General features: G+C 37.1%; 2 protein-coding genes across 4 annotated transcripts in view; one reads left to right on the top strand and one right to left on the bottom strand.

Moving 5' to 3' along the window:
- Window positions 1–11443, top strand: part of LOC123517449 (transcription elongation factor SPT5-like) — a 21236-nt gene extending 9793 nt beyond the window's left edge. Inside the window, exons 15-22 of one of the 2 annotated variants that reach the window (XM_045277504.1) lie at window positions 467–698; window positions 1034–1337; window positions 2134–2237; window positions 2790–2915; window positions 3448–3612; window positions 7879–7994; window positions 8778–8879; window positions 9167–11443. In XM_045277504.1, coding sequence (XP_045133439.1) covers window positions 467–698; window positions 1034–1337; window positions 2134–2237; window positions 2790–2915; window positions 3448–3612; window positions 7879–7994; window positions 8778–8879; window positions 9167–9295 — 1278 coding nt within the window. In that variant the 3' untranslated portion in view covers window positions 9296–11443. Of the gene's footprint in view, window positions 1–466; window positions 699–1033; window positions 1338–2133; window positions 2238–2789; window positions 2916–3444; window positions 3613–7878; window positions 7995–8777; window positions 8880–9166 lie in introns of both variants that reach the window. The other variant, XM_045277503.1, reaches the window with a different exon arrangement.
- LOC123517450 (glutamyl-tRNA(Gln) amidotransferase subunit B, mitochondrial-like) lies at window positions 8993–25914 on the bottom strand. 2 transcript variants are annotated; one of them, XR_006678468.1, is made up of 15 exons: window positions 25672–25913; window positions 21018–21109; window positions 20768–20915; window positions 20531–20644; window positions 20237–20409; window positions 19771–19919; window positions 19088–19188; window positions 18511–18645; window positions 17422–17613; window positions 16881–17014; window positions 13776–13902; window positions 13399–13488; window positions 12784–12916; window positions 11800–11941; window positions 8993–9279 (listed from the first exon to the last, which is right to left on the bottom strand). XR_006678468.1 is itself a non-coding variant. In XM_045277505.1 (14 exons), exons 2-13 carry the CDS (start codon window positions 21095–21097, stop codon window positions 12785–12787), a joined length of 1575 nt encoding a protein of 524 aa, XP_045133440.1. In that variant the 5' UTR covers window positions 21098–21109; window positions 25672–25914; the 3' UTR covers window positions 8993–9279; window position 12784. The 2 variants fall into 2 exon arrangements, 1 of the variants encoding a protein (XP_045133440.1); XM_045277505.1 differs by lacking the exon at window positions 11800–11941 and having other exon boundaries at window positions 25672–25914.

Here is a 25914-nt window from a genome sequence, read left to right as displayed (position 1 = left end):
AAGGATTGAGCTATTCAGATGATTAATAGATGAATAGAAATAAAAATCTGAATAGGAATTACATTTAAAATTCATGTTTAATGGAATATTTGACTGGAATACCAAGTGATAGCCTGGAATGTTGCTTTTTTTTTTTTATGACATTCCCTAAAGTTATCTGTCTGGTATTGCCAAATATGTGTATTTCATATCCCAAGTGAATATGGTAAATATTTGTGTGCACAAATAAACAAAGAAAACGGGTTGTTTTTCAAAATTTGGCATGATTAGGAAATGTTTGATTTTTCTTTTGTGTTTGGGATTTTAGCATTTCATGTTATGTAAATAATTGAACTCCATTAAATGTTACATGAGTTTAAAAAAAAATGTCCACACAAACAGTTCATTAAGAAGTGAGAAATGAACATAATCTAGCATAAAACATGTTCTTTGTGTATTTAATGCATTTGTTTCTCTGCTTTTCCAGTCAAGTGGAGGTGGCCTGGGTGCCGGGGGCCTTGGGATGGGCATGGGTTTCATGTCTCCACGGCTGTCCTCTCCAGCTCATTCCACAGGTGGTCAGAGTGAGCGAGGTGATCATGGTGGTGGAGGGGGTGGCTTTGGTGAGCGAGGACGAGGACGTGGCAGAGGCAGAGGAGCAGGCCGGGATAAGGGTATTATTGGCCAGACTATCAAGATTACACAGGGACCATACAAAGGTAAGATACTTTTGTATATCCACTATAAGATGACTTGAATTTATTTAAGAAGGAGGTTTTGAGACATTCCATCCATTTGGCTAACTTTTGTGCTGGCTATCAGGAGCCACAACGCAAAAGATGCGTCCTCGTGTTTATATTATATGGTAAGGAAACAGTACGTGCTCTCTCTTGTTAAAGGGGTTAATACAGACTGTATCCAGTTTTAAAATCTCTGTATTGATATGCCTTTCCTTTAAGGGGATCTCTTTAGCTACAATCTTGTATTTTATAGTAATGTAGAATACTGAGAAATGCATACACTCAAGTGCTTAAATTTGTTCTGCTTTCTGCAGGTCATGTTGGTATTGTCAAGGATGCTACTGATTCCACTGTCCGTGTAGAGCTTCACTCAAAGTGTCAGACCATCATTGTTGATCGCTCCCGTGTATCTGTTGTTGGGGCCACCAATGCCAAGGCTGGCTCCTTCACCTCTTACACACGCACACCAACCTGGGGTGGATCTGCCACTCCTGTCTATGGCAACACTGGATCACGTACTCCTATGTATGGCTCTCAGACTCCTCAGTATGATGGTTCCCGCACACCACATTATGGAAGCACGACACCGTCTCATGATGGATCAGCAACGCCTGGCAGGTTGGATCCCAGTATTTTTCTGTATTTTGTTTTGTATATCTACGTGTGTTAATGATATATTTTTAATTATATTGCTATTATGATTTAATACATAAATAATTTAAGAGGTGAAAGTAAAATTTGTTTTGTGGTAGGTAATGTAAATTAAGGTGAAATAACTTCACATAGGTTATATGAGGCATCCTGCATTAGAAGGGCCATTTCCACCATCCTGTCCAAAACTGAGATAACTGTATATAGCACTCTATTGAGTTCTCAACTTTCATTCAGGAGTGGATGAGTTGTCTCATCAGTAAGATAAAAAAAAAATCTGTATAAGGAGAGAGTAGTTTTTATATTTACTGGACCATCAATACTGGCACAACTTATAGATGAGCATTGTTCTGTGTTAGAAGGGCTGCCCATCCAAGATGGGTTGCAGTTAAAATTTCCAAAATCAAGACATTTGGTGACCAAGTTTACTGTCATAGCATATAAAACAGTGAAGTTACGGTTATTGGAAGTTTGCCAAACTTTGAGCATTTTCTCAATTTTTCATCTTGGTATGGGTGGGTCTTTCTAATGTGTGACACCTTACATCTTGAAGTTATTTTTTTCTGTATCTCTGAGATTGTGAAGTATGATGTATTTTTGTAACAAAACACTGGCTGTGACTGATTTTCATTGTAGAAATCTAAAATATAAATGTTTTGCTTGGTAAACTGCATGGAATTATTTCTTATATGGGAATAATGGTTTTATGAAAGAATTCTATCCTTACACAGTTCTACATTTATTTAATTTTTGTTTCCATTAGACAATCAGCTTGGGATCCAACTATCGCCAACACTCCTGCTCGCCACTCTGAATTTGAAGACTACTCCTTTGATGATGCTTCCCCATCACCAGCATATAATCCAGGTATGTGGGCTGTATAGTACTTATAGAAACATTTCATCATCAGCCAGTGGAGGATAGATCTCCTAAATTCCTCCACTTGTCTCTGTTACTTGTCTGTCTAGTCCATTGTGTCTTCATATGCTTAACTTTTCTCTTGTACCTAACTGTTTCTTCTCAATCAATATTAATGGGCAAATTAAGCAAAAAAAGGATTTCTTGGAGGCTAGGACAGAAATGGAAAATACTTATATTAATAACTGGGTGTAAAAAAGATATGATTACTGATAAATTAATAATAATTACCTTATCAAGGATAATCAGTAATCAGTAACCATGTAAATGTAATATGACCGTTTTCTTTATATGTGCAGGGTGTTTTTTATATATTTATTTTTCTCTTAGATTAATTTTGTAAATATTTTAAGCATTCAAAATTGATCCTGTGCTAAATGCGATAAAGAAAATGATGTTGGATATTGTTCTAAAAAAACTATTTTTTTTAAGTTAACAAGATGGAATTAATCTTGTGTTACAATAAATCTTATGATTATTAATGATTTTAATTTTTGGCAGGTACCCCAGGTTACCAGTCTGATGCCGGCCAAGGTCCTTACACACCTCAGACTCCTGGCACTGTTTATAGTTCAGACCACAACTACAGTCCTTACCAGCCTGAGCCATCTCCTTCAGGATACCAACGTAAGTCTCTTTTATTTCCTTCACAGAAGTACATGTATGAATAAAAAATGATAAATAAATGTATTGAGCTGTGAGGTACTAAATAATAAGAAACTAATACCATTATTGACATTATATTCATGAATTGGGATGATAGGATGGAAAAGTTAGGGAAGTGCATAAATAGGAAGAGAGGGTTGAGGGCACTGGGAAACATCCTCCTTTGTCATTATTCTCTTGATGAGAAAAAGATACAATATTTGAACCATCATCTATTCAGGGAGGTATCAGCCTAATTATCTAGATAGATTATAATGACAAATATTTAAATTTTTCTTTGATTTTATGGTTGTTAATCATCATTTATTTCTTATTTCTACTTTGGCCTCTTGTTACTCAGCCTCCCTAAAAACTTGTAGCACATGTACTGTTATGATAAAATCAGTGGAAATGATAGAGATGGGAAGAAATATAGTGCATCATTCACATTGATGATTATTGATAGTGTTACAATGTATAGTTGACTTTGACTAATTTTGCTTTACATTAGCAGCTGGTGGTAGTCCTGCAGCCTATGTTGGCACTCCAAGCCCAGGCACTGGATATCAAGGATCTCCATCTCCTGTCTCTGGTTATGCATCACCTTCACCCTTAGCTTCCTTCAGCCCCATGACACCTGGAGCAGCATCACCCTATAATCCACAGACACCTGGGGCTGGTAAGTTTTTAAATACACTTCTAAAAATATGGCTGCTGACTTTTCAGTTAATTTTAAATTTTAGGATTCTTGCATTCTAGGATCTTTGTGTCCAGTTTCTGTAGTTGATAAATAGGCAGAGTAGCAAAATAGACAATATTGGATATACAGTAAAACCTCGCTTGACGAACGTCTCTAAGGACGAACAATTCGGGAGACAACTCAAAAATTTGTCAATATATCGACCCAGGGGACGAATGATATTTCGGGGGATGAACGCAGTTAAATGGCTCGCCGGCAGGCGAGCCGTTTGTGTGATAGCTAACCCGGCTATCACACAACAAAACAAAATATGAGCACAAAAGAAAATAGAAACAGGAACATACGAAAAATATTACATAACATACTCTCCGTGCCACCACGATTTTCTCCTGTTTTTCCTGGGCATGGTGATGTTACAGGCGCGCTCTACTGTAGCTTCCTTGGCGTTATTCTCGCTGCTCTGGTGGCTCTCAGTGTTGCTGTCATCGTCATCCTGGCCATATCCAGGTACTTCAGATTGTGGCACATCCATCGCAGCTGTTTCCTCGCTCGCCTGGCAAGGAACACCGCCCTACTGCCCGCTCCTCTCACACTGAGCATCACCTCCGAGGATCAAAGGAACTTCCTGGCCACGTGCCTTTAACTTCCCTTCTTGGAAGTCCAAACTTGCTCCCACATGCGTGAGGAAGTCAATCCCCAGCAGGCAAGGGTCTTCCAAGGCAGAGACGAAGACTGGCAATCTTTCCATGTTTCCCACGCCGATGTTAACTATAACGGGCCCCACATAGCGGCACTGACTTGTGACGCTACACAGCTGTTGTGTAGCTCTGGCATGCTGCGCACATCCAAAGTCCTCTCTCATGACTGTCTTCTCGGATCTTGTCTGTCTTCCTCCCCATCCTCCTCTCCTCCATTCCATCATGCCATCAACGTCCAGTCTCTCAAGTAAATAACCTTTTCTTTTTTATTCATTTTATTATCATTTTGATAGCATTTAGGTAAGTCAAACAATTTAGGCTTTCTATAATTATTTCGTTCATGTCATGCATACATTAAAGGTCTATTTTGAATGGGTTTTATGGACAAAAGTGTGATTTTTTTTTTGGTCTGGAACGGATTAATGGTATTTCAATACATTCTTATGGAAAAAATTGATTCAGGGGACGAACAAATCGGGTGACGAACAGGATTTAGGAATGAATTATGGTCGTGAGCTGAGGTTTTATTGTAATGAGTTTTTTTTAATACAAATTCACAAGGTAAATATATTTTCCCAAAAAATCTTCAGGAATTTTTCCTCTTCTCCGCCCTTCAAGATTGAATACTGTTGACCCTTGCTAACTCGGACTAATAGGGGGAAAAGGTAGATCCGACAAATGCGAATGTTTGACTTGTATGCATTCTCCCCTCTCCACACACACACACACACACACAAAATAAATAAATAAATAAATAAATAAATAAATAAATAAATATTTAAAAAAATCAGTGTAGGATTTTTTTTCTAATTTTGGGAGGATTTAAAATTTGGGGATTACATTTGTCTCTCCAAAATCTTCAGACCCTAAATTATCAGATGGGTGTAGTTTATTTTTTGCTAATTAAATACCTTTCTCACTAGGAAGCCATTTTTAAATGTCTCTGGCCGTTGCGCCATAGCCTGACTCACACCCTACACAGTAGTGGCCAGTCGTGAGAAATAGCGTCCTTATGGGCATAAATTGATGTGGATCAGAATCAGAAACTTCAAGAAGAGAAGACAAAAGAAACCAAGAAACATACATGTTATTGGCAGATAGCTAACCTTGAATTTTCACCTCCCCTCTCCCCTCCATCATGCGCATGTTATCTCCCCCTCCAAGACCCTCTCCTCACCCTACACCTCACTTCCAGGCTTCTAAACTATCTCTCTATATCATAAGATTGCTATTATCTTTTCAAACTGTATTTTCTCACTACCTTCATCACCACAACTATTATACACTTAACCCTCAGCTATCGCGCCCAATTGGGGCCAAAATAGCCACACCATAGCCAAAAACGTGATAGCCGAATTGAACAACTAATGGTGTCTAGTGGGGAGGACGTGCACTCAGAGACTGTGTTTCATCTTGGCGGGAATGCGGTTTTGGCCAATGAGCGCTCAGATATCCCATGACGTCATGGCTGGGCGCACGATAGCAGGCATCTGAGGTCGCGATAATGAAATTTTAGCAGCTTTTCATGGGTGCGTGAGAGCAATAAAACGCGATAGCTGAAGTTGTGATAGCCGAGGGTTGAAAGTACATCATATAACTCACAATAACACTATCACAAAAGATTATGTTGAGACAGAGGTATAAAGCTGGACCAGACGAGTAATAAATATTTCACACTATTATTATCTCATTTCAATAACTAATAACGACTCAGAGAGTGCCCAGTTCAGTAGTAAAACAACAGATTGCCATGACGCTGCTGATGGCGCCTTCCTGAGTCTCAGGTACAAGTGAATATTATCATCTTGAGAAGCGGGGATCTGATGTGTTATCATCTTAGCATGCTCCAGGAAGTCACTATTGTATACACAATCATGTGTGAAAATTTCATGTCAATCAGATGAATACGAATAGCAAAACAAGGATGAAATTATGAAAAATCTTTAGGAGTGAATATCTCAAAAAGTGTTTTTTTACACTTTAAAAACTTTCACAAAATCGATATAAAAACTCTGATCAACTTTTGTTTGGTATCATTCTAAACTACAACTAAAATGCAAATTTTAGGTGGAATAGATTTTTATAATGTCAATAGAAAATTAAATACAAGAAAGTGAAAAAAGTTTGGGAAAAAAATGGCGGGCAGTTCAACTTGGACTTTAGTTTAGTCTCCAGGTCAGTCAGAGCCTGACATGTAGCGAAATCTGAGTTATCAGGATCCTAGTTATCAAGGTTCAATAGTACTTTATTTCAATATTAAGGTGGTAATTCGATGACTCGATATCAATATCGGTTTTTTGGCTCTCCCATTGCTATTTTTTCACTGAATTCAATAATATTTATACACAAGGTGTACGTTTATGGTGTACATCTTCAGTGTTAATTTGGTACAGAAATGTGGCGTAGTTTTTTTGCAATAAATATTTTTTCGGCGATAAGAAAATAATTCAAAATACCATTATAAAATCAAAACTAATAACAGTGTGGCAATTTCCTCTTAACCACATATAATATACATAACAACAAATAAATGTTAGCATCGGCATACACATAACCTATGTTATAACAATTTCATTACACGCCAAATTGTTACCTTTTTTTCATCAAAAATTTGAGTTTATAAGCCTGTTGTAAATTTATTTGAGTGAGTTCATGCATTATCATGCTGGCATTTGTTAAGATGAGGTTGTTGATCATTTTGCTGCAAAAATTTTTGAAATTGACCAATTACTGAAAAAGTTATTCAACAGTATATGCTGAAAAACTGAAAGTCGAGAAAAACGCATTTTTCTGTGAACATCTTCAAAACCCCCACATAACTCACTCCAATATGTACCAAACTCAGATATGTACTTACATAATCCCTTGACAACTGCTTGGAGGCTGGTAGTGGCTGTTTAGATAGTTTCAGGCCATGTTACATCATGGGAATGTCGTCTATATAGCCTCTCTGAATGGTGAGCTCTCACTTGCCTGTCAGCCTTACAGGCTCCTGGTCCCCTGTTATTATCATATTAGAATATATAACATATCACTGATAGGTTATATATATCTAGTATGAAAACCTGAGTCTTTCTTTTACCACTTACACGTGGCATTGTCACAATTTGGGAACCCAACACGTGTAAAATACGATCAACAGGTAGGCTGCAGGCACGCACACTGTATCAATTGGTACTGAGGATTTAGCATCTTCCTCACCCTCACTGCCTGATCCTAAACTATCGTACAAGTACATCACGCAAAAAAAAATAAAACAGCTCAAAAAGGAAATAAATACAAGCAAAACAAAGACTAGAAGAAAAAGGGGTATGCGCTTGGGTATTTAAAGGGCCGGCCCTTTAAACCCGCCATTACCAGGTAAGCAGTGCTTTATGCGCCTGGCAACTTCGGCCATGGCTTCCCTCTCCAGAGACGAACCCAAGTACCAAGTTTCCAATTTTTCAATTTTTTTGACCAAATTAACGAATTTCCCCCTTAATTCAATAGCCACCACAATTGGCATTCTTTGTGATACTTTTCTTTCAAGTTCATGTGTTGCCCACAGGTATGGATACGCTGGGCATGCATGACTGGCAGACAACAGACATTGAAGTAAGAATTAGAGAGACGCATGATGATTCTGGCCTCATTGGTCAGACTGGCGTCATTCGAGGAGTATCGGTAAGATCATGAAATTTTGCTTTTAAATTAAGTTATTTTATGGTGTTAATTTTATTTACTAATTCACAAGATCATAACTATCAGAAAAAAAAGAGGCTTGAAAAATAATAGAAAGTAAACTTTTAGTTTCCATCTGTATGTAAGATCTCTGATCTACGATAAATAGGATTTAAAAACACTTAGGTGTTGAGAGAGAGAGAGAGAGAGAGAGAGAGAGAGAGAGAGAGAGAGAGAGAGAGAGAGAGAGAGAAACACATGGAAGCTTCATGTACAGTTTAAAGAATCTTACATAAAATTTGAAAATCTAGAAATTTTCATGTTCATTGATAAAATAACCAAGTTCACTAAATACATTTGCCATGTTGTTAGTAGCTCTTAATGTAATTATGTGGCAACCCTGCCACTCTGAGTTGCACCCACATTGTATGGTGCACTAATTTCAATTGCTTTTTTCATATCTAAAGGTTGCATTCACTTCATCCTCAATTCTTATCGTACATTCATATATATTAAACAAAATTGCCTTATTTTCTGCAACGTATATATTTATCAATTATAAATATAATGAGTTAATATTAGAGGTAGAGAAGGAAGTTACACAGGGCTTTAGCCATCAAATAAGGAAATACCAGAGCAGAAAGATGCAGATAAGCTCTTTACTGTGGTTGGGCTCTTGAGATTAGTCCCACAGCATGCAGAGGCATTTTTTTTTCAAGTTGTGACAGGGTGTTTGTTTGTAAACTTAATATATTCTGTTCTCATACCTTAACTGCAACTTTCTAGGGTGGAATGTGCTCGGTGTTTTTGCCAGAAGAAGAGCGTGTAGTTAATATCCTTGGGGAGCACCTCGAGCCTGTTACACCGGCACAACTTGATCGTGTCAAAGTAAGTAGTGGAATTCATGTTTTTTGGTGGAAGCTTTGATTTATTTCTTAAAGTAAGATCTCTGAAATGAAAGTCATGTTGATATGTAGAATAGGTGGTAGGGAAACATACGCTTATGCAAGGTGTGCACTATATTTGTTGACATTTGAAATTATACAGCCATCTTCAGAAAGAATGAGTTACATCAGCTCATGTTTTCCTACCACCTACACTAAACATTTGTATATAAGTAGACTGAAATTTTCTAATTTTAGAATATTTAGGAGTAATTTTGCAAATTTCCACAGGTAATCTTTGGTGAAGAACGGGAACAGACAGGCAGTCTTCTTTCCATAGACCATAATGAGGGTGTTGTGAAGCTGGATCATGCAGATGTGAAGATGCTTCAGTTGCGCTACCTCTGCAAAATGAAATGAATAGCTAGAAAGGAATATTGGTTTCTATTATTGCTTTCACCTATTTTATCCGAAAATTGCTTTTTACTTTTTTTTTCCCCTGTAAATATGATTTGGTTAATCAAAGTTAAGGTTTGTGATAATCACAAAATCTCATGTTATGTATGTTATGTGTGGGACCAGATCACTATTTAACATTTGTTACTATAATCACTTGATTATAGCAAGGCGATTAAATTGTTTGGAAGCGATAAAAAAAAAAAAAAAAATGAAAGTTTTCAGTGATATAGGTACAAACTTTCATGTGATGAACATATATTCAAGTTAGTTTTTTCTTGTACAGTAAAATAATTTTTATCCAGGCATACCAAGTGGAAATATGTATAATTCATATTCAACAAATTTTAGAATATAAATGGTTTCATAAAACTTTATTTTCTTATGGTCATGAATAGCATTGACATAAAGGCAACCATAGTTGTACCTTAAGCCTGTAGGACTGCTGTGCAGACTATTATTTAATCCAACCTAATCATGTGTGGACAAAACCATGATGTGAAGTAGGCATTAAGAATGTAATAGGTCATCCTACTGCCTCTCTCCCTCTTGCACATGTATTTCTTTACACTACAAAGTTTTCCTTTCCTGCCAGAGCTTTCAGTGTAATTGACATGCATTGGTCATACCAAAGGACTGAGGAATTTAGATTTTGGACTGTAAATTACCTATCTTTTTTTAACCAAATTACTCCATAATATTTCTTTTCACCAATTTTGACATTTTCTCCATTTGCATGAGATGTCCAATTCTTTCTAAAACATTTTCACTGCCACTTCATTGTCACAAGATGCCCCTCTTAGGTATTTTAATTCCAAACCATGCACTTTAATTGCTGCACTATTATAAGTTCATTCTATTTCCATACATAATCATTAGCAGAAAAATGCCTCTACTTCCAAAGACACATTTCACAATCCTTGCAAGTGATCATATGATATTTTTTTCACATCCCTGTCTTTATTTCTCCATAGTAATTATATTTTTTGTCATATGAACAACTATGTACAAATAATTCACTAGATAATTCACAACCACCATGAGAAACAAGTTTTGTGTTGATACTGATGTATGATACTACAGTTGAAAGGAGGCTTATGATGCACTATTGTATTCCTGCCAGTTGTTAATGTTTAAGGGGATATAACAAAAGATATATTGATTTATACTTGATGTGATTTTTAAAAATTTGTTATCAACTGAACTAAGACTCAGAGTTAATACCAAGGATGGGTGGAAGATTAGGTTATTCATGATTGAAAATCCTCAATATTCATATCCTAGATATATTTTTTAATTTGGTTAGCTCTGAGAGTGTATACTTTGGCCATGGCTCCTAGGCCAAGCTGTGTGTTTAAAGTAGGTAAATTGACATAATTATACATACAGAAGCATTCCTGGCCAAAATTTTTCCTCGCCTAACATTTTTTTCATCCTTCTGTACCTCATTTTTGCTATGTCACTGGCAACACGGTCACAATGCATTAACACATTAATGTAAATATTCTATCAAAGCACAAAGAAGTTAATTACAATGCGTTTATAAAAGATTTCTTGTTTAACATTATATTGCCTTATTTCTCTAACTATAGTCTAACTTGCAGGTTATTTATATATGTGTGTGCTCACATACATACATACATGAACTTTAATTCTCATAAAGTACATTTTTAAGAAGTGACATACAGTGGCTTGAGAAGTGAAGCAATTGTACGAGGATTATATGAGAAAGACAGGGTATGTGTTAGTGGGTAAATGTGTTAAGAAAAAAGACAGTTTATACAGGCAAAGATTAGCTCTGCAGTGATTTATACACCATGCACCATTTGGTAACATTTAACAAGATGTGTAAATTGTAGTGTTATCAATACTGTTGTATAGTATTTCTACTATTCCTTTCATGAATAACACAAACCAGAGAAATTGAATACCATTATACAATTTGTGAAGCTGAGACATTATATATAACATCTTAAGAACTGGGTAGAACAGCAACCTGTATATGATATGCTCATCTTGTTTACCAGGATAGATCCAAATTGGAGGTAAAATGTCTGGATAGAAGGAATCTTACTGTACTAATTTCATATTAAAGTGTAAATTATCCATGGATATTGTCATTTTGTTGAACCAAGTTGTATTAATGTTTCTTTTCAACTAATTTTTAGTAAAAATGTGCACTTATTAGGTTACTTGTAAGAAAGACTTTCAGTAGCTACATACTTTAACTACTGTATCCAAAAGTAAAATTACATTTTCACATTACATCAGTGTTGTGTCAAGCTTCGTTCAGCTGTATAAAGAGTGAAAGGATTGAACTAATTCTACATTTTACCTGTCAGTATTATAGATTGTTGTCTTCAGATCCAACATACAGATTTTAATCTATGAGACATTAAAATATTTCATGATGGTCTGTAAAGCAAAAACAATACTTCTGGCACCATTCCCTCTAAAATAGTCTTTACCAGCACTGGTGTTATTGCTGAAACATTCTGGAAATTTTGCTCCAGGAGGAAACAGTTGCAAGTAGCTACATCTCCAAATGATGATTCAGGGCACACTGGTAAGGTGCTGCTGGTCTAAGAGTTTAAGACCTTAGCATGAATTCTGCAACAAAGGAATTCATGTCCAAATTAGACAATTTGATTGCATTCACTATTCTGTATGACAATCACAATGATAATATCCTTTATATCTCTTTCATGATCTTCAAGTACAGTTTAAAAGTTTTCACATATTTAAGAATTGAACTCATAGAAGATTATGCTGATCCCTTTTCATATCTTAGTGGTGTTCTGCTACTCCAATATACTTACAACTTGAATACCTCATACAACCCATTGTTTTACTTCCGCACAAGTAGTGAATCATGTTACAGTTCCCCACTGCAGATTTGCTTAGTTTGACAGAATTTCTGCTCTTTTGTGATTAATTTTGGAAATCCTTATATGCCCTTACATGTTATCACAAAAATAAGTAATTGTCTTCCTATGCTGCTGTCTGTTGACTTACTATGGAACTCAAGTTAGAACTTCTGATATAATCTCATAATCCTTCAATATTTCTATATCCACAATATATGTTTATCTTTGATAAACACCTGCAGGTAATCCTGTGATAAGTCAAAGTTTCACGCCCAACTCTTGAAGTGTCAGTCATGTGTTAGTCCACCAGATACTGCCCATTCTTATATATTCCACTACTCCTATTTTTCTTCTACACCAACATTGCTATCTTTCTATTAACATATCCAACTAAAACTATGTTTCTCCTCTAGATTTTCCTCACCAGAGACAAAACACCAGACTGCAAAAACATGACAATTTAAATTATATTTTACTTTCAGACTTGTGGGCTTACACAAAATTCTCTCTTTCTCTCTCTTATGGAATGCCACTAGTTTGAAAACTAAAGTAAATTTGTATACACAATTGGTATAAACTAAATACCTTAAGAGTCAAGTTTCTTGGATAGAATTTCATTCACCAAATTCATATTTGTCTTTAAGTCAGTTCCAGCCTTGATTTTCCCCATGAGAGCATTCATAAACTTCTTTTTCTTCTTCTGTTTATACTTGTGAACCTGAAAAAAATAGTCTCATTACAATGAAAATGATGGCAATCAAAATATGGACCATGCACTCCCTATACAGTTGAATAATGAACTATAACCTATAACCTAACTATAGGTTTCTTCTACTATATTTGTGAGACAAGCATTTATTTACATTATGGTAGGGAGTGTAGGCTCAGAGTTACTAAACGTCATTTCAAGACATGTATAGGAAAATATAAGCTACCTAGTTTAAAAATAGCCTTCACATTATATAAATTGCAGTTATCTGCTGTTCCTCATATGATGTATGGCACAATATATGGCTCAATCAATCATCACCTTGTGATTCTAAGTATGGGTGGGTAGGTAGTGGGGAAGAAACAGATCTTCTGGAGAAGGAGGAAAACACATGCACTGCAAGAGATGCTGTTTTTCTGCTATTTCTCTTATGCTCCTGTATTGGAGTAATGAATTCATGTGAAAAAATATAACAGTATGCAAATACACACCAGATCAGGGTTTTCCCTTAAGACTTTATCCACAAGCTGTTCAATGATATCTTCATCTGATATTTGGATCCACTTGTTGTCATGAACAATCTGTAATTGAAAAGATAAAACTTTTTTTTCATACAGAACTGTATATCTGATTTTGAATGACAAGACTGATTTTCAAGATCTAACTGCTTCATGAAAAGAATGAAAACATATCAAACTTCCTCCATTACTAGCACAGCATTTGACACATCTCACTATTACCACCATAAATTTACTTCTACTTTCTAGCTGTAAATCTAACATACCAAAGGCAACATGCATATCACAAGTACCAGCTCAACAATATTCAATACTGCCAAGACAACAAAAATTAAAGACAGATGACAGACCTGTGTTGGTGTTCGTGGATCTCCATCAACGCAAATAATATTCATGATATCTTTGGATACACTTGAGGATATTTTGCCACTTTGCTGCATGCCAACAATCTCTCCAAATGCTGCAGCAGATAGAGGGCTGAAAGTATAAATTTCACTATTATCATTACATCAAAATGCAGTGACAAAAAATGCATAAATTCACGGTAATAATGTTCTCTATATTGTTCTCAAAAACCATGCTTCCATGCTTGCACCTTGCCTGGCCAAACTCTTTCAACCATGTCTATTGACTTCTACCTTTCCTTCATGCTATAAGTTTGCTTACACTCAGCCTGTTCCTAAAAAAGGTGACTATTCTAATCCCTCAAACTATCGCCCTATAGCTTTAATTTCTTGCTCATGTAAAGTTTTTTAATCTATCCTCAGTAGGATGATTCTCAAACATCTGTCACTTCACAATCTTCTATCTGATTGCCAGTATGGCTTCCATCACAGTTGCTCTACTGGTGATCTTCTGGCTTTCCTTCCTGAGTTTTGGTCATCCTCTTTTTTAGAGATTTCAGTGAAACCTTTGCTGTCACATTAAAAATATCAAAAGCTTTTCATAGAGTCTGGCACAAAGCTTTGATTTCAAAACTGCCCTCCTTTGGTTTCTATCCTTCTCTGCAACTTTCTCAAGTTTCCTTTCTGATTGTTCTATTGCAGCTATGGTAGATGGCCACTGTTCTTCTAAATCTATCAACTGTGATGTTCCTCAGGGTTCTGTCCTGTCATCCACTCTCTTTCTATTATTCATTAATGATCTTATGCAACATTCTTGCCCTATACACTCCTATGCTGATGATATCATCCTACAGTTTCCACGTCTTTTCAGAGATGACCAACTCTACAGGAAACCAACAGATCAAATCAAGCAGGGACATCACAGAACGCCTGACTTCTGATATTTCTAAGATTTCTGATTGGGGCAGAGAAAACTTAGTAGTGTTCAATGCCTTAAAAACTTAGATTCCTCCATCTATCAAGTCAACACAATCTTCCAGACAACTATCCCCTCTTCTTCAATGACACTCAGCTTTCCCCATCTTCTACAATGAATATCCTCAGTCTGTCCTTTACTCATAATCTAAACTGAAAACTTCACATCTCATCTCTTGCTAAAACAGCTTCTATGAAGTTAGGCATTCTGAGGCATCTCCGCCAGTTTTTCTCACTCCTCCAACTGCTAACTACATACAAGGGCCTTAACTGTCCTTGTATGGAGTATTCACATGTTTTGGGGGGGTTCCACTCACACAGTTTTGTTAGATCCGGTGGAATCAAAAGCTTTTCATCTCATCAGCTCCTCTCCCCTGACTGACAGTCTTCAGCCTTTTTCTCACCATCGTAATGTTGCATCTCTTGCTATCTGTTATCACTGTTTTCATGCTCTACTGATCTCGCTAACTGCATGCCTACTCTCCTCCAGCGGCCTTGCTGCACTAGGCTTTCTTCTTTCTCTCACACCTATTGTGTCCAATACTCTAATATAAGAGTTAACCAGTACTCTCAATCATTCACACCATTCTCTAGTGAACTCTTGAAGTCCCTGCCTGCTTCTGTATTTCCACCTTCCTACGGCTTGGCTTCTTTTAAGAGGGAGGTTTCAAGACATTTGTCCCTCACTTTTGGATAACTTTTATGAACTTTAAGGGAACTGGCAACCCAGTGGGCATTTTTTTCCATTTTTTGTTGCACTTGGCCAATTTCCTCTCCTGCATAAAAAAAAAAAAAAAAAAAACCTATACAAAGCTTATCTATACATGTGTATGTTTTTGATGTGATTCAAGGATTTTGAGTGCAGAAATTTCACACATATATGCAAATGTAAGTCACATAAAGTAAAGTCCTTCCTCCCATGAAAAATATACATAGGTATTAAGTTATTCCATTCAAGCAAGCATGTTATAGTAATTCAATGTCCATGCTTGGCAAAGATTCCCTGTTCTTAATTTGAAATGCATCTCAGCAATGGTAAGGAGTAATGGTTTTCAGAAAAAGTGAATAAAATAAACACCAGTTACTATGTGAAGCAGAGATAGCTGTTCTTACCATCCTTTTGCTTCATTTGGATTGACATCTACAATTACAGGATATTTATACAGGAAATTTATAGTGATTTTTCTTTTCTTTTTTATGTAAGAGGGAGAACTACCAAGGGCAAGAAAATGAATATTAGAAAGAAAAAAAAAGCCCCACTTGAATTGTAGTCTCCATGCAAGAATCAAAAGAATAAGTCAAAATTCAGGGGCAAATGTCTCGACACCTCTCTTAAAAGAAGTTAAGTCATAAGAAGATGGAAATATAGAGACAGGCAGGGAGTTCCAGAGTGAAAGCTATGAATGACAGAGAATACTGGTTAACTCTTGGCTGGACAGAATAGGGATGAGAGGAAGAAGAGAGCCTTGTGCAGTGAGGCCGCAGGAGGAGGGGAGGCACACAGTAACAAGATCAATAGAGCAGTTAGCATGAAAATAGCGATAAAAGATAGAAAGGGATGCAACGTTTCGGTGGTGAGAAAGAGGCTGAAGACAGTCAGTCAAAGGAGGGGAGTTGATTCCACCCTATCTTATATAGCTGTTTGAGTGGAACCCCCAAACATGTGAAGAGTGTTGAGTGTGGTGGGCTCCTGGATGCAGGCAGCAAGTGTGGGAACACAAGGTTGTCTGTATTGAAGAGTGTGTGTTAACTTATAGTGTCCGGTAGTTGTTTTTGCTTTGTGTGTGCTGACTGGGTTTTCCCCTTTATGTATTAATTGGGTTTAGTTCTTTTATATGCTTTATGTGTTAAATGGTTTTTCACCTATAGTATTTGATTGATTTTAACTCTTTTACGTGTTCAACGGTCTTTGTTTTTCTCATGATTTCTAACTTGTGTTTGGAGATTTCCTGTTAATGAGTTGTCTTATTACATTTTTCCTGTCATCTTGCACATAACCTATTTGCATAAGAATGAACAAAAACGTACTGAGGCAAACAAAATATTAATGACATCTACAAAACCTGAATCACAACAAGTACAAAGAATTCTAATGTTCTATTTGAGGATGCAATTTATAATGCTAATGAACTGCACCTGTTTCTGATGTGAACATCTTTAGAGTTGAGCACACCCAAAAGATTGTTGAGCAAGAGATTGGTGACTATTTGGGGATTGTGAGCTCTGTTAGACATCACTGCCAAGAAGTAAGCCAAGAGATCATCATCATTCTGTGGAGTTAAAATCACTATATTTAAATGAAAATAATATCCTGCTTATCTTATAATTGTAACCCATGGGGTACAATGATTCAAATCAATTCAATAAAATCCTTCAGAATCATTACAGCCCTAACATGTTTTCACATGTGTATTTCTCTTCAGTAAAAACAGCAAGTATTTTTTCTATTTAATAACTTTTCTTAAAAACATTTAAGACCAAACTGAATGTCTATGTGATATAAAGCTAAATTTCACATTCTGACTGAAATAAATCTTTAAAAATATATAATTATAATTAAAAAGTTCTTTTGAAAAAACAATGCAAACTAGGATAAGTTGCATTATGTTTGTCATTGTGATTACAACTTGAAGGAAATCAACAAAATGATGTTTGAAATAGATAATATTCTACTTACCACAAACATAATGGCAGTCTCCAAGCTAAGCTTATATTCCCTCATTAACCTCTGTCTCACAGCCTCAGGTAATTCAGGCACAGAGGAACGAATTTCATATATATCAAGTGAACCCTGCATATCACAGCCAAGCTCCGATGAGTCATACAAGCGCAGTGGAAGAAGATTTGGCTCTGGCATGAAGCGATAGTCCTAGAAATAAAATTAACAACTTATGTTAATCAATCATCAATAATTGAAACTCATACTGCCACATAGTACACAAAATGAAATGGTAAAATGCTATCACTATTGCTCCATGTATACTTTCATTACTCTTACCATCTGTTATGGTCACACCATGGACATATGTAAAACATATTATCCTATCTATGGAGCTTTGACTTGCATTCCATGTTCTAAATTGCTAAAATATGTCAAAATTGAAATTAAGATATTTAAAAATATATTCTTCAGTAGCTACTTACTACCCTCTATATATCAACATTTGTATAGGACATTAGGACTCCAGATATTTTAACTTGTATTGCATACTGCTTTGCACCAGCCACCACATCTGCTTTACATGGTGGAGCTAGTCTTTGGTAAAGGAATCTCAACTAGTCAACAGCCCCACACGGGCTTATGGAGAAGGGCATATGGAGAGGAAACTTTTTCAAACATACTCCATTCATCAAACAAAATCAATAAGAGCACATGAATAATGATGGCTGATGATTACTGTATTGCTAATTTTTGCACAAGATGAGCCAGATAATCTCTTACTTTCAGCTTAATGAAAACTTGTGGACATTCAAGAGAGCCATGTTACAAGAAAAGGATGAAAGCTGAAAGCTGCATTCTGTAAAATGAGGAAGAAATTAAATATCAAAAGACAGCAGTACGTAGCTCACTCTTTTCCAAACTTATAGTTAGTTTCATGGGCCTTACATGAAAATTTCAATCACATAGTGTATTTATTTTACCATGTTTATTGTTTTGTTCTGCTAAGCAACCAATGCCCCTTCCTTCTCAGTCACATTTCTGTCCATGACTGTACAAAATCTGAAATCCTCGTTTCATGTAAAAACCTCCTTAGTTATAACTTACCTGAATTACTTCCTTGTCCCTCATGCTCACAGTTTCTCTGGTCTCTATGTCAAAACTGCGTGTTTCATTAATAACACTTCCACCACATTCCAGTATGCTTATCTGTCGTTCTATTTCAAAGTCAATTGCTTTCACCTGTAAGAAAATTAACATAAATCAAAGATTTTAATTCTACTTGAAACATATATGTATACAACTACATGGTAGTAGTAATTTTTACAGCAACTATAGCCATTCTTGTACTAAGTAAATGGCATCCTAAGAAAAAGGAGGCAAAATATGAATCACATCCCACATCATAAAAGCTCAATTTTGACAAAATGAAGCACAGAATCAGTAACATGTGAGAGTATCCCTGTTACAATCCACTGAGCACTGATCATTTACTAAAGCACAACAGCAAAGAGCAGTCTATAATTTACCTGATAAAAAATTAGCTTAAATTATTTTGCAAATGTTGCTCAAAGTCTCTGAGCTATTCTCAGTCACTCAGAACATCACTGTATCAGCACTGATGATTCTCACTGCATATATATGTGTACTTAAGGATACTATTTGTACCAGATATCAAACTTACCAGTGATCGAAGAGAATTCAAATTTTTCACTTCTGTGCGAGTACCTAGAGGTTCACCAGGTCTGTGAAGTGAAATGTTTGCATCCACCCGCAAGGATCCCTCTGGTTGAAAGGAAATTAAGTCAAAGATCTCTAATCACAACACTTCAAAGAGAAATACATTTAAGACAGATCTATATAGACCACCATGGTCAGAAAATTGAGCAAATACATTATCACATCCACTACTGCTTACATATAGAAATAACTCAAATAATCTATTTGCATTCATTAATGAAGTGTAACTTTGTTATAATGAACATTAACTTGCAAATATGAGTAACATAATAATCTAGAACTATACAGTTTTTACATCAGAAGTGTAGATATGATATTATACTCAGTCAAAATTGTTTATCTTCTCACAATCTATCTATCTATGGTTGGGTTCAAAAGCAGTAACAACCAACAACTTTATATAACAACAGCTGGCAAATGCATTTGGATAAGTACAACCATAATGGGTTCAGAAAACAATGACTTCTGCCAGGGTTATATTTGAAGCAAGTGACGCTCCAAGTGTGCTTGTTCTTTTAAACAAGGAGCATATATCTATTTTGGGAATGAACAATTTTTTTTTTTCCTCCCCAAGAGCAAAAGATGATACGTATTATCTTATCACTGTTTGATAATATGGAAACTTACCATGCATCCTGCAGTTGCAAGTCTCAATTTTGCTAAGAATAAGTGCAACTTCCTTGACCATTGCTGCAGCTTCCTCCCCTGAGTGTAGCTGAGGGCCAAAGACTAGCTCCATCAGTGGCTGTCCAGCCCGGTTCAAGTCCACAAGTACCCTTCAAAATAATCCATAAAATACAAGTCAAATAATATTACAATCCATCTTAGCAAATACTTAAAAATACAAAACATCATCTAATATTCATGCTTAGTGTAAACAGACTAGCCAAAATACACAAACCAGTCTATGGTTCACAAGCCTACTGATAGCAATAAAATAGTTTGTAATTTTTTTGCCAAAATAATGAGAGAGAGAGAGAGAGAGAGAGAGAGAGAGAGAGAGAGAGAGAGAGAGAGAGAGAGAGAGAGAGAGAGAGAGAGAGAGAGAGAGAGAGAGAGAGAGAGATATTATTAGATATGACATTTCACTAACCTGTTGCTATCTGTGTCATGAATACTTTTCCCACTGTCTTCTTCAAGCTGGAGTTGTATAAGGTCAACTGATCTTCGATATGGAAACTTGTGCACTGAGGGATTGTACGTGATGAATTCTAATTTTCCATTACTTGCCAATGGAAATTCAGATTGAGTAATTTGGTATCCTGCCTAAAAAGAATAGATAATGTATACTATACAGGAATAAGCTAGTTGGAGTTTTGCCCCTTTTAATCTGAACTTTACCATTATCTAGTTTCAGAGCAAAGTGAATGTAATGAAATTTACTTACAGGGAGATCTGGGTAGAAATAATGCTTTCGGTCAAATCGAGAAATTTTGTTTATTGTTGCACTCAAAGCAACTGCAGTTTTGACAGCAGCTTCCACACATCTCTTGTTTAGAACCTGTAAGAAGATAGGAAACTATAAGAATCCATAAATTAGCAATATACATATAATAACATCATCTACCTATATGCCAAGACAATGAATGACACATATACACATGCTTGAATAAAGAAAACTTACAGGCAATGTTCCTGGATGTGCTGACTCAAATATGCTGACTTGAGTATTTGGAGGTGCCCCATACTCAGTGCTGGTGCGAGCAAAAAGTTTGCTAGCAGATGAAATCTGGGCATGAATTTCTAGCCCTATTACTGCTTCCCAACCATTTCTGAAAGGTAAAATAAATCTATATATGTATATGTACACAAAAATATACAAATTAATTAAAAGCCATTTTCATTATAAAAACTATTAACTGAAAATGTCTTACCTGTGTACTGGATTAGGCTGAAGACTACAGCTGAGATGCTGAAACTTATGAAAGCTTCTTGCTAAGACTCGGTGATTCATGATTCAACTGATCTGCAGAGAAATCAATATAAGGGCAATGCTCGCTCGCTCTCTCTCTCTCTCTCTCTCTCTCTTTATCTTGTCTATTTTATACTTACATTATTGAACTCAATGGACCTATGGTAAATACAACAAAATTGTATGACTGGGACTTAGAATTATCACACCTTAATGTTGACGATGCCACATAATTTTTCACCAATACTCTAAACCTACTTATTCAGCAACACATCCCTACAAAGTCCTATTGCAAGAAAACAGCTCCAGGGTCTAAGTCCATTCCCCGTAACCTATACGAACTGCGCACTAAAGTGTGGAATTAATTTAAAATGGCCAGACAGATTTATGGTAGACGTTCTCATCTCACTACTACAAAAACTTTTCAAATTTAAAGAGGCCAATGCAATTCCTAGAGCTGCGGTCTTGAACGCCCAAATCAAATACGAGGAAAACCTTATCCAGATTCGTGCTACCCGACCCAAACTATTTCACTCCTACATTAGGAACAGAAAACTTGACAGACCTAGAGTTGGCCCCCTGCTGGTGAATGGCAAACTAACTGATGACCCCAATTTCATGGTCAATGTATTTGTTAAAGCTTTTTCCTTGGTGTTTGTTGTGGAGTCATCATTGAACCCTTTTTCCCATCAGGTATGTCATGGTAATATTTCATCTGTTCAGTTTCACCCTGAAGATGTAGAGTTTCACCTCAAATCTCTTAAAGTTGATAGTGCCAAGGGACCTGACCATCTTCACCCCCGTCTGAACTGGCTTATCCTTTAACCATCATTTTCAACAAATCTATGTCATCAGGTTCCCTACCTCACTCTTGGAAAATGTCTCTTGTTTGCCCTATCTATAAGAAAGGTTCTCGCAGTGATCCTTTGAACTATCGGCCTATCAGTTTAAAACCCATTACCTGCAAGATGATGGAATGCATTATTTGTAAATCTTTGTTTGGATTCATTGAGGATCATCTAATATTCAAGGAGTCTCAATTTGGTTTTAGGCCCAACCGTTCTGTCACTGACCAACTACTACTCACTTATGGTTACATAGCTTACTGGTATGATCAAGGGCAAGTGGTTGATCTAATCCTATTTGATTTTGTTAAGGCCTCTGACTGAGTACATCATCCAACTTTCATAGATAAACTTAAAGCTATTGGTATCTCGGGCAACCTACTGCAATGGATCACTAGTTTTCTACTTGGTCGAATAATGAAAGTCACAATAAATGGTCATGTTAGCTATTCTAAGCCAGTACTAAGTAGAGTCCCTCAAGGTTCAGTCCTAGGTCCCTTGTTATTCCTCATCTTTATAAATCACACCTGCTCCCAATTACATTGCAATTACAAAATGTTCGCCGACAATCTCAAGTTATATTTTCACTCTTCAGCTTCATCACCTGACTTTTCCCAATGTCTTCCTGGCATGCTGGCTAATATTGACTTGCTGTCATCTACTGCTGCTTCTTGGGGGTTGAGGTTTTCCACTGGCAAATGTGTCCATCTTCGTTTTGCTAGACAGCGTTGCGCCCAGGCAGATGACCTCCTAACTCCTATCTACCTTCTAAATGGCAAACCAATAAACCAGAGCTTCTCACATATAGATTTGGGAGTAACTCTTGATAGGAAGTTGAAATTTCATCACCACACAAGTTGTACAGCTACTAAAGCCGGGGGTATTCCCACTAATCTCTTGAAGTCAACTGTCACTCGCTCGGCTAACTTTGTCTACTCTTTTCATCTCAGATGTTTGACCAATTTTGGATTTTGCGTCTCCAGTATGGAATCTTGGATTTCTGGGCCAAAACAGGCTCCTGGAATCTGTTCAACACAGGTGGACAAAACAGATTACCAGACTGTCTGATCTTCCATATTCTGATAAGCTGTCCACATTACTTTTGTTCTTCCTGAAGGGCAGATTGCTGAGGCAAGATCTTATACCATATATTGTTACTGCATTTTTCACGATCTCTCCATCATCTCCCCATCTGACAGGGACTATGTCCCTAATGGTTGGCACTAGAGGCCATAGATTTAAGATTGAAATGCAACATTTACACTGTGAAGCCTGCAGACTTTTTTTTTCTCTTGTAGAATAATTCAGAAATGGAATTTACTACCCTCATGATATTGTTGATGCTCCCAGCCTCCCTACATTTAAGTCCAGATTGCAATCTGTTTTAGGTGAAAATTTGTTCTCCTTCTGATCTTATGTTTACCCCCTGATATTTCCATGCTTTATTTTTCTATGAATGATAATACATTCAACCAGTAATTGGTAAAATTCTAGTTTCTGCCCATACTCCCCCTTCCACCCCCCAACAAGCTTGAGGACAGGTGGGAATGCGGAGTTTTGGGTTGGGTACATGAAATGCGTCGGAAATGCGTACTTTTTGCGTAAAATGGAAAAATTCCCATTAAAAAGTCTACGGAATTTTCATTGCAAGTTTCCTAATTTTACTAATTTCGGTAATTTTTTACAATACATCCATCCCCCAATTCTCTACCTACACCCCCCCTAACCCCTCCAACATGCTTGGGGGCCTGTGGGGAATCGGATTTTTTTGGGGGGGGCCAAAATATGGGGGTAGGAAAAAAATCTAATGACAAAAACCGCCGTTTTCAAGGAAATTTAAAAAAAAAAAAAAAAAAAAAAAATTCAAGAATAATTTTCACTGAAATTATCCCTCCCCAGTCCCAGCAAGCTTGGGGGCCTGTGGAGAATTGGGGGTTTTAGGGGGGGGAGGTATATTTGAGTGATATATGGACTTTGAAAAATCTAGGAAAATTTTCCCAAATGTTCGAAAATATCCCTAAATATAGGGAAGTTTTACATAACCCTTCCCCCTACAACACTAACCTAACCCTAACATAAACCTAACTTAACGTAACCTAACCTAACCGGGGGGCTGTGCCCCCCCCGGACCCCATCCCTACAACACTAACCTAACCCTAACATAAACCTAACCTCACGTAACTTAACCTAACCGGGGGCTGCCCCTTCCCGGACCCCCCCTACAACACTAACCTAACCTAACGTATCCCTGCTTTGGGGCAGCTTCCCTCCACCCCCACCGGTTCTCTTATACCTTCACACAATATGCCCTACCTCTACCAATATCCCTCCTCACAATACCTTGGCTTAACGAAAGGATGAAGGTTCTGGCTGGTCCTCTTCTCGATTGTACACTAACTTGCATCGCAGGAGCGATGATTTCCCAGTAATCAAATTCTCAACCTTTACAACTAATGTCACTGGTAGCCATTTCTGAACTGTGCACACAGATGTCTTTGTGCACCTGTCGGCTGTCTGCCCAGCTGTGCCCCGCCTAAGAATACACATAGCAAATTCCCATTGGTGCAGCTCGTGGTGTTAAGAGGTGGTGGCACGTCATTGGACAAAAGAACTATAGACACAATAAGAATCCTATTCACCAGTTACCCACAAACCCCAGCTACGAGTATAAGCAAATGCAAGTCAGTGTACTGCTCATTTCCGAGTGTGATGAAAACTCCGTAGACTTTTAATGGGAATTTTTCCATTTTATGCAAAAAAATACGCATTTCCGACACATTTCATGTACCCCACCCAAAACCCCGCATTTCCACCTGTCCTCAAGCTTGTTGGGGGGGTGAAGGGGGGAGTATGGGCAGAAACTAGAATTATACCCAGTAATTTACAAACATATATGAGTAGTGCTGCCCATGTAACCTGACTGGAGTATCTGTCTTGAATTCTTGGGCCTGTCCCCCTCTTGTCCAGTCTGGCTGGAGTTAGAGTGGCAAGGCCCTACCAGGTGAGTTGACCAGATGGTTAGGTACAAATGTTAGGTTAGGTTGGTTTGCTTTATGGAAGTGTCCAGAGAGGATGAGAGGGGGCAAAGTCATCCTAGTTAGGTTTCAAAATGTTGGGGTATTATTTAAGAATTACACAACCATTCTCTACAATACTGTATATATCACTTTTGCATACCTTATTTGATTCTAAGAAAATATGTCTTTGGGTTTCTGGAGAAATGTATTTCTTTTTTACATAAACAGCTCTTCTCCAGCATAAATTAACATTCTGAAATCATACAGAGTTATTCCACATACTGTTAAATGTTCCAAACATAAATCAGAGTACAATTTTTGGGAAGAATAAGTGGTGCGTAAAAACTTTATGAGTTGGACAGAGAGAGAAGCACTAACACTGTGGTTACAGCATAGTAAGCCGATTTATGGGTTGTGTTGGATTGGATTAGGCTAAGTTAGGTTAAATTAGTATTCCTGGGGAGGACCCTGGTTAATATACTTGGTGGAAATCCACGAGGAACAGCTTAGTTAGATTTGTGTGAGTAGGGCTGTCGAGGCTTTGCCTCCTCCCAGCAAGTATTTCTGAATATGGGAGACAAAATTGCTTGACGTTTTGTTTATAAATCACTAAAATCATATACATATCTATATAGGGATCTTTCTTAGTAATAGTTAGTGTCCAAAAAAATAGCTGACTAATAACCCACAAGCACCATGACGAGGGAAGGCGTCACAAGCACCCTCACTAATAATCAATGTCAGGAAGTCCCACCTGCTTGCTGCACTGGTGAGTCAAAACTGTATTAACTGTACACATTCAGAGGTAGGTGTAGTCTGCATACTAGTAACAGCTGGACCCCTGACCATCATGTGTTGTAATCCACAAGCCGGGTTTACTGTCCTTATCCTGCGGAAGAGAAACCACTAGTGGAAAAACATCGGCCGTCCAGACATCCAGGCGCCGGCTGATAGATACACTTCAAGTTAACTTCACACGAACAATCACATCTCTCAC

This window comes from Portunus trituberculatus, chromosome 42, assembly GCF_017591435.1.
Source record: "Portunus trituberculatus isolate SZX2019 chromosome 42, ASM1759143v1, whole genome shotgun sequence".
Lineage (NCBI taxonomy): Eukaryota > Metazoa > Arthropoda > Malacostraca > Decapoda > Portunidae > Portunus > Portunus trituberculatus.
The sequence above is the reverse complement of the archived record's forward strand: the minus strand, read 5'-3'. Positions and strand labels throughout refer to the sequence as shown.